We start from the raw sequence: 9,284 nt of genomic DNA on the forward strand, positions 1-9,284 counted from the left end.
CATCCAAAGCACAACAAAAAAAAAAAATTAAATAAAAGAAAATCACAATCATGTTCTCCCCTGGTAATGTAGTGTTGGTGCGTGCAACACAACCACACCAACACTACATTCCCCACAATGCAACGGAAAGTCACAGCAGTGTGCACATGCAGCCATGGCCTGTGGGCCGGTTTTAATGGTCATTAAATATCCTCCAAGGGGCCGTGGATAAACAATTAATGGGCCGGATCCGACCTGCTGGCCTCGACTTTGACATATGTGCTCAAAAGCTTCCAGCCTGTTTTAACGCCTCCTAATTAAACTTTTTAATAATGTTTCCAACAGAGGGCTGGATGTGAGCGAAGCCTTGAAGCTTCCTGGTGTTTTCGATGTGATCACAGCCCAAGATGTCCCTGGGAAGAAAACCCGCGAAATGTTTGGCTATGAGCAGGAGCTGTTCGCCGAGGGCCAGGTATGTAGGCAGCCATTTCAGGAAGAGATCCATGGATGGATCTGTTTTCTGCTTTATTATTTATTTTTAAACATTTCCCACTCGCCAAATAACCCGTTTCAACCCAGGAACAGTCAGCTTTTAGTGGCAGTGGGAGCAGCTCACTGTGTCTACCCGGGTCAGATGAGTCGGCAAGTGACCCGCGTTAAAATGGCCTTGGCTCTGGTTTGCTTCCTTACATGTTGCTCTCCATTGTTTACTTTCCTGATTTAGATTTTTTTTTTTTTTTTTTTTACCGTGATGATGTCACCAAAAAAAGCAGGTGCAGGGAAACAGAGGCCATGAAGCTTGGCAGGGAGGGGTCAGACACGGCTTTTTTAGCCAGTGGGAAAGGAGTCAGAAACTGACTGATAGCGGGTCGATTCGTGTTTGAAAAAACACCCGTTAACCTGCTATTTTCAGTTGGAAAAAAGCTTTATATTGACACAGAACTCTAGTCATTAAATGTCCTGCATCATGCTTTTTCAAGCCTTGCACAGTTTCCTATAAGCAGTGGTGGATAATAACAAAGTATGTTTACTTGATTACTGTACTTAAGTACTTTTTTAGAATATCTTTAGTTTGCTCGATTCATTCTTTGGGGGCGACTTAAAAACATTTGCTCCACAACATTTCAAAGTCAAATATTTGTACTTTCTACTTTACTCCATTTCCAGGAAACTGCTAGTTACTCATTACTTTTACTCATTACTTTGGGATCAGCTCAGCTTTTTAATCCGCTGTTGTTGTTGTACTTTCAACATGGCAGATAACCTAGCCTGAAGCAGTCGTACTCAATTATAGTCAGAATATACTTCCCGACCTCAAACGTTGTGGGCGGGACTAAGTTCGGAATGGCACCCAGGCTAGCAGATAACAGCCTTTTGAACTGAATCTGGACGCTCCTGTTTTAGAGATTTACGTGATGTTCAACAAATATGAGAAACTCAGGGCAGCTATTATTGGTAGTTTATAATGTTATTACGCCGTTTTATATTTATTTCTCAAATCAAAGTTTTAGCTTCTTTGTGGTAATACATTCTATCTTACACCTCTATTCCACAGTAAGGAGGGAGGAAAATCTCCTGTTATTTTTTGGTTTGTTTTGAATAAGATATAAGAAAAGCTGTCCTTACAATCTGTAGGCGGTGCTATGCATTAATACATCAGCTGGTTTCTGAAAGTTACAAGGTTCTTTAAAATTACTCTGAATATTAAACAGAAATGTACTGATATTAGATCATTTTATTTGTATTTTTGAATACATGAGTACTTTTGAATACTTAAGTATTTTTAAAAGTGAGAACTTTAATGCTTTAACTTGAGTAGATTATTGACTAAGAAGATTTTACTTGAAGTTGAGTAAGATTTGACTATGAGTATCAATACTTTTACTCAAGTACTACAGTTGAGTACCTCATTCACCACTGCTTATAAGTAAACGTATGATCAAATAATACCCTTAGAACTCCTGTTTTAACACTAAGAATAACATTTGCCATTAAAAGCAAAGCTGCCTCACCTGACGCTCCAGATCATACTATTTCTGAATGCTAAAGAAAGTCAGAGATGTCTGACAGTAAAAAAACTGATTTTCACAACTTAGACATTGGCTAAACAAGAAAAGTTGCTGCTCTCTGCTGATTATCTCCTAAAAAAGCCCAATTAATCTAAACTTTCTGTCATGATGTAACAAAGTTCTGACCCAAAATGCAGAAAACCGAACAGAGAGTTCAGAGAAAAGGTTTAACAGGTTTTATTGAAGAAGTAAAACTGGAGGAGAAGTGTTGCTCTAAACACTGCTCAACCGGAACTGCAAAGTGAGGGGAAGACAAAGCGGTTAGTTCAGGCTCAGTGGGGAATTTGACTCGTGAAGCCTGGAGAAGAGGTTTGGTTGCCGACTCACGTTTCCAGTGAAGTTGTTGTGTTCTTGACTGCTGACTGTGTGCCGTGGTTCCAGTGTTGGTCTGATTCGGTGGAGGGCGGAACAGGTTTTACCCAAAAAGCGGTTGATAGTTGAAGAACGGAGAAACTGACTGCCACTCAGATTTCCTGCGGTATTTGAACGGGTCGTAGTGGTGAATAATCCCGTTCTCAGTGGAAAGCTCAAACGATCTATAGGGGAAAGTGGATCCAAACCTCCTGTTTGAACCCCAGCTCAGTTTGAAGCTCAGTTGATCCTTCCAGGGAGAGAAGGTCCGAGAGATCCAGTTAGCAGGACAACTTCCTGCCAAGAGGCAAAGACAAAACAAAGTTAAACTCAGGTTGACAAAAACTCAGCTTGACTCAGCAAACTCAGCTTGGCTAGAGTACCCTAAACTGGCAAACACTGGCGTCGAAGTAGTGGCAGTCAGCAGCTTAAGAACGTTCCGTTTAACGAGGAAACCATCAGCAGGTGTGTGAGGAGGCGGACAAGAACCAGGCGCCTCCTGGTGGATGAAGGGAGACAAACACAGAAAACACAGACACACAGACAGGAGTCCTGACAGTTTGACTTTGAATCATAGTTCTGCCTCATCGTCTCTCCCCGATCAGAGGAAGTGGCTGTTAGTTTACAGCGCCGGCACAGCATATGGTTAAAGTAGCTGCTTCCTGGAGGGAGCCTGTTGACACAGATATTTTCTAAATTATTGTTTTCAGACTCATAGAACTAACAAGAATTACTCTGAAATATATGAACAAGGTAAAATACCACTTTAGACATGATTGTCATGAAGGAATAACATTATAAGATTACAAGCTCAAAATAATTATTTATTTATATAATTGGCTCTTAAGGCATTTGTAATAAAATTCTAAAACGGGGTTCTGGAAATTTGACTTAGGAAAAGTATAAAATTAAGTATTAATTTGAAGTAAACATGGTTGTTTTGATGTCTCTATAAAGTCGCTTAAAGTTTAAAGGAGTCGTGTTTAATAAATATTGCCATCTAGTGGTCAAACACGAAATAGGAACGACAAAGATGTTTGATATCAGAACTCCCTACGTTTAGTGAAGGTTATTAAAATCCTAAATGAGGTGTAAAGTGTTTGGCGTTTTGTTCAGGTGTACTGTGTGGGTCAGACGGTGTGTGGGGTGCTTGCCGACACGAAAGCTCACGCTAAACGAGGAGCAGCTGCTGTGAAGATCACTTATGAAGACTTACCGGACCCCATTTTCACCATCGAGGTGAGTCCACCTGCTTCACCTGAATAGATGTTTAATTACTGGTGTTCACTCCCAGTTCGTTATGCCGTCAAATGTTTCTCCCAGGACGCCATCGAGAAGTCGTCTTACTTTGAGCCGCGGCGCGTACTTTTCAAAGGAGACGTGACTGAAGCTTTAAAGAGTGCTGATCAAGTTTATGAAGGTAGATGTCTACAGATGAACATCAGCATAGATGGCAGAGCTCGTCTCATTGCTCTCCGTTTGCATTTTTCTCCTTCAGGAAAGATTCATATGGGAGGACAGGAGCATTTCTACATGGAGACTCAGAGCATGTTGGTTGTTCCCGTTGGCGAGGAGACGGAGTTCAAGGTCTACGTCTCCACCCAGTGGCCCACACTTGTTCAGGTACACGGGGAAGGGATCAAAGGATGTCCTGCTAACTGAGACAAAGGCTTAGAGGAGATGTTTTTGTGGTTGCAGGAAGCAGTAGCAGAAACATTGGACGTTCAGTCTAACAGAGTCATGTGTCACGTCAAAAGACTGGGCGGAGGATTCGGAGGGAAGGTGATTGTAACCTCGATCCTGGCCTCCATCACCTCTGTGGCTGCGTGGAAGTGAGTGATTTTCTCATAAAAAGGAAGGTTTTCATCATAGGTTTAGATAATAATAATAAGTCTAGCATATAATCGACACTCTAGAAGGTAGAAAAGTCACAATCTGGTGGCGTGAATGAGAAAAAGGACATTTTCTCTTTGTTTCTAGGACCAACCGGCCTGTTCGCTGCGTCCTGGAAAGAGGAGAGGACATGCTGATCACAGGGGGGCGCCATCCTGTTCTGGGCAAATACAAAGTAAGAAAAAAGGCTTGATAAACGGGTCAAGATTTAGACATTCAAACTGAACTTATCAGAAGACATCTAGTCCATGAGATGACATCATCATTGCAAAGAAAACCTGGTTGAAGCTGCTGTGAACTTCTGCCCATGAATTCCATCAGGATGAGAGAAGCAACTTGGATTATCTAACAGAAAACAGAAAAAAATACCTTTTCTTTATTAAAATTATAAAATTTATTTATTTATTATACTAAAGCATGTAATTATCCAGAAGGATCTAGCATGAGAAATGATCATATTAGAAAGAAAGTGAGAGCTCTCTGTTTCCTGAAGGTTTTAAGGATTCCTTATCTCCATCTAGTGGCCATGATGAGAACTGTAGTCTTCTTCTGTTCAAAATTTATCAAACTACTATTCTACTGAAATAACAAAAATGCTGTCATGCATGTGGAGAGTTAAGAGAGTTAAAATGTATTGTAAGTTAATTATGTAAACACAAAAACAAAACTAAATCTCATTCTGATGTTTGCTTCAGGTGGGTTTTATGAACGACGGAAAGATCGTGGCTGTGGATTATCACTATTACGCCAACAGCGGCTGCTTTGTGGACGAATCTGTTCTGGTGGGTCAATCGGTCAACGTTGGGTTACTGGCCTTTGATGATATGAAGCGTATTCATTACTCGGACCGTCTTGCAGATCTCTGAGAAGATTCTGCTTCATATGGACAACGCTTACAACATCCCCAACCTGAGAGGCCACTCAGCCGCCTGCAGGACCAACCTTCCTTCCAACACGTCGTTCAGGGGCTTCGGCGTGCCGCAGAGCCTGCTGGTGGTGGAGAACATGGTCAATGATGTAGCCATGGCGCTGGGTCGCCCTGCGGACCAGGTCAGCGCTCATCTGCTTACCTCGCATGTTCACCAGGTTGTACTTTCCTTTTCTGATTGTGAAATTCCCTCCAGATCCGAGAGATCAACATGTACAAAGGACCATCAGTCACTCACTACAAGTTTGAGTTCAGCCCGGAGAACCTGCGGCGCTGCTGGGAGCTCTGCAAGCTCAAGAGCGACTACAGCGCCCGCCGGCATGCCATCGATCAGTTCAACCAACAGAGCCGCTGGAAGAAGAGGGGAATCTCCCTCATTCCAATTAAGTACGGCATCGCCTTCGCAGAGAGCTTCTTAAACCAGGTCCGTTGGTTCGGTTCAGCTCTGATCATCATTTCCATCTGTATCCAAGTCAGTTATCAGAACTTTTTTTTGTTGTTTATGTATTTAACAGGCTGGGGCTCTGGTCCACATCTATAAAGACGGTTCTGTTCTGGTGACTCATGGCGGGACAGAGATGGGTCAGGGGGTCCACACCAAGATGCAGCAGGTACTGAACAGACCGGTGAACGTTTTCCATCCTTAAATAACAGCAGAATCTATCAGATTAAAGGTTCCTCACCAGAAAAAAAAAAACTTTAAACGTTCTGGTTCTGCTGCGTGAAACATTCATCAATTCCTGACAAGATAAGTTCAATAGAAAAGAGCTAAAAATGTGTGAAATTTACAGAATTCTCTTATAATCATAAAATGAAAGTAGAAGACACAGGAATCCTAACAATAAATGTGTTAAAAGCAGCTTTGAATCTAAATTAAGAAAGTTTTATTGAATGTTTATGAAAGATTTATTACTTATAAGTGATTATATTTAGACATTATTGAATTAAAATCCTTTTCTTTATAATTTGTTTATTCCATTATATGATCAACTGATATAAACTGATGTATCTGTGGAGAAAAAGCGGTTAAAGTGTTTTAAATGTGATTAAATATTTGAATACAAAAAAAGATAAATAACCAGAACAGATTTTCTTTCATAGTAATAAGATTAAGTTTAACATTATATCACATAATTTATTAGTGAAAAGGAGGAAAATTTGAATTAAATATTTCAATAAAAAGTATATATTTTCAATATAGATATTAAAAGTAAGTTATTTCCAATGGTTTTAGTTTTAATTTCTTTAGACGTTCATTTCCAGAGCAGGAATAATGCAGATCTTTCTGCTACTAAAGATCTTAAATTGTTCCAAAGTAAATCTAATAAGATGGCAGAGTGATCCAGGATCCTGTCTGCTGTCAGGTTGCAAGCCGGGAGCTTCACATCCCGACGTCGAAGGTCTTCATCAGTGAGACGTGCACCGGTACCGTCCCAAACACCTGTCCCTCCGCCGCTTCCTTCGGCACCGACGCCAACGGCATGGCGGTCAAGGTGAGCCCCTGTTCCTGCTGTCTTTCCTCTCTACATGGGCTACCTTCGCTAATATTTGTTGTTTTTAACTCTCATAGGACGCCTGTGAGATATTGTACCGCAGACTGGAGCCGATCCGGCTGAAGAACCCTAAAGGATCCTGGGAGAGTTGGGTAAAGAGAAGCTGTCAAAGAAAGTTCCTCCTGGATTGATTTGAATGTCATTAAACATGTTTACTGTGATGTAATGGCAGGTGAAGGAGGCTCATCTGCAGAAGATCAGCCTATCAGCCACCGGGTTCTTCAGGTACGTCTAACTCTGCTGCTTCTGGTCTTACCTAAACAAAGCATCAGGTGAGAACTTTCCTCTTCCTCCTCAGAGGGAAAGACCATTACATTGACTGGGAGAAGATGGAAGGCCAACCGTACTCGTACTACACCTTCGGGGTGTGCTGCTCCGAGGTGGAGCTGGACTGCCTCACAGGAGACTACCGGGTCTGGACTTAGATATTGTTGGAACCGTGTGATAAGTCCTCTGGATTGTAGAGGATAGTTTATATTGTCCTGTTTCTTGCAGACGCTGAGAACGGACATCGTGATGGACATCGGCAGAAGCATAAACCCGTCTGTGGACATCGGCCAGGTGGGGCCTCGCTCAGCAGAATGACTCCCGCTCATCTTCACAGAGAACTTCTGTTTTGATGGAGTCTCGCAATTATTCATGGTTGAACTTCTCAAACTTCAGTTCCTCTGTGCTCGTTCTCCCCCAGATTGAAGGAGCGTTCACGCAGGGTTTGGGTCTCTACACCCTGGAGGAGCTGAAGTTCGGACCGACTGGGATCCTGTACTCTCGAGGTCCGTCCCAGTATAAGATCCCCGCGGTGTGTGACGTGCCCCTTCGGTTCAACGTCTATCTCCTGCCGGACTCCGACAATCCCAACGCCATCTATTCCTCGAAGGTCGGAACCAACGGCAGACCTTGAAACGTTTCTCAAAAATCTCAGACATTCCTCTAATTTTTTTTTTGGCTCCACAGGGAATCGGAGAACCAACCCTCTTCCTGGGCAGCTCCGTCTTCTTCGCCATCAAAGACGCGGTGGCGGCGGCTCGCTCTGACGCCGGGCTGTCCGGCCCATTTTCCCTGGATAGCCCCGCCACCCCGGAGAGGGCATGTTTAGCTTGTGCCATGCCGTTCAATAAGAAGGTAGAGCTGATGATGTTATCGGTTTAAACTCGCGCTTAAACTCCTCAGCTTTAAGAGTGAAATATAAATTTTTCTTTCAACTTGGTTTTTGTGTTTCCAGGTTCCAGCCAGTGAGCCGGGATCCTTCAAACCCTGGGCCTTAAACATCTAAATGCTAATCCATTAATTAAACTTCTGTCAACTAACCGCTACTTATAATCAGTCAAGTGTATTCTAAATCAGAGGAACTAAATCATCAATGAAAAAGCAAAATAATGTGGGAAATAACTCAGGACATTCATGATTATTTTATTTTAAATCTACATTTGCCAATAATCAACTATATTTGCAACTTGAGAATCATTACCAAAACATGTAACCTCATATAAAAGTACAGGAAATTTTTTAAGACATGTGATCAACAATAAATTGTGTGTAAATTCAAAGTTGTGGCAGTTTTTTTTTTCTTTTTTAGCAGCTACTGACATCAGAACAGTTTGAATAAAATCCTCTCCTGCCTTGCTTCATTTTTCATGCGTCAGGCCCTGTAGGAATGTTTCCAAAGGGAAACAAACAGCATCATACATCACCTACCGTGCTTTACAGCAGCCACATGTTCCCTATGGTCACATTAGCTTCAACACTTAAAACTGTTAAAACCCCAAACCAGCAGACAATGTTGAGTTAGAACAGACCTGTTAAATAAGAATTAAACATTTACATTAAATGCTCAGTGTTGCCTCTGAGCTTTTTTGCACACCTGGACTTCAAAGGTCACCCTGTAATCCCCGGGTAATTGTGGTTATTAGTGTCTGCAACATTTTGGTCAGAAATGAAACAGGTTGTGAATGGAAAATAGAGCCCGACGTTCCACCTGCTTGGCATTTCTGCCTGATGCACCTCCATCAGTGCTTTAAGAAACCGTCTCTTGACCTAGATGACTTGGTCAATTATAGACCTATATCCAATCTTCCTTTCTTATCTAAAATTCTTGAGAAAGTAGTTGCAAAACAAGTATGCGACCACTTACACCATAATGAACTTTTTGAAGAGTTTCAGTCTGGCTTTAGAGCTTCTCATAGCACTGAAACAGCTCTGGAGAAAGTGGCTAGTAATATTCTAATGGCCTAAGATAATGGATTTGTATCTGTTCTTGTCCTGTTAGATCTCAGTGCTGCAGACTGGTTTAAACAAGTGTACCCTGTACACCCCTGGGCTTGAGTCATGGACACTTCCCTCCTTTAACCCCAGTACATCTCTTGGTGGCGGAACAGATCTCTTGCTGCCACCCCCTGCTGATTCCCTAAGTATTGCACCCCCACCTCCTATCTTTCCTCCTTAGCCACCTTCAAAAACAGCACTTCTCTGCCTCCTCTGCTAATTCCCTGATTGCTTTGCAACCCAGTTCCA

At 42.1% G+C, this 9,284-nt stretch overlaps 1 protein-coding gene across 1 annotated transcript in view; it reads left to right on the forward strand.

The window, feature by feature from the left end:
• aox1 (aldehyde oxidase 1) overlaps positions 1 to 8,046 on the forward strand; it is a 25,964-nt gene extending 17,918 nt beyond the window's left edge. Inside the window, exons 18-35 of the mRNA XM_015371672.1 lie at positions 325 to 451; positions 3,516 to 3,638; positions 3,723 to 3,819; positions 3,898 to 4,022; positions 4,098 to 4,231; positions 4,380 to 4,467; positions 4,988 to 5,074; positions 5,151 to 5,342; positions 5,417 to 5,644; positions 5,736 to 5,831; positions 6,585 to 6,713; positions 6,791 to 6,865; positions 6,946 to 6,998; positions 7,072 to 7,186; positions 7,269 to 7,334; positions 7,462 to 7,650; positions 7,728 to 7,895; positions 7,996 to 8,046. Coding sequence (XP_015227158.1) covers positions 325 to 451; positions 3,516 to 3,638; positions 3,723 to 3,819; positions 3,898 to 4,022; positions 4,098 to 4,231; positions 4,380 to 4,467; positions 4,988 to 5,074; positions 5,151 to 5,342; positions 5,417 to 5,644; positions 5,736 to 5,831; positions 6,585 to 6,713; positions 6,791 to 6,865; positions 6,946 to 6,998; positions 7,072 to 7,186; positions 7,269 to 7,334; positions 7,462 to 7,650; positions 7,728 to 7,895; positions 7,996 to 8,046 — 2,143 coding nt within the window. The remainder of the gene's footprint in view (positions 1 to 324; positions 452 to 3,515; positions 3,639 to 3,722; positions 3,820 to 3,897; positions 4,023 to 4,097; positions 4,232 to 4,379; positions 4,468 to 4,987; positions 5,075 to 5,150; positions 5,343 to 5,416; positions 5,645 to 5,735; positions 5,832 to 6,584; positions 6,714 to 6,790; positions 6,866 to 6,945; positions 6,999 to 7,071; positions 7,187 to 7,268; positions 7,335 to 7,461; positions 7,651 to 7,727; positions 7,896 to 7,995) is intronic.
• The last annotated feature ends 1,238 nt before the right edge of the window (positions 8,047 to 9,284 follow it).

Source organism: Cyprinodon variegatus, unplaced genomic scaffold, assembly GCF_000732505.1.
Source record: "Cyprinodon variegatus isolate N-32 unplaced genomic scaffold, C_variegatus-1.0 Scaffold63, whole genome shotgun sequence".
Lineage (NCBI taxonomy): Eukaryota > Metazoa > Chordata > Actinopteri > Cyprinodontiformes > Cyprinodontidae > Cyprinodon > Cyprinodon variegatus.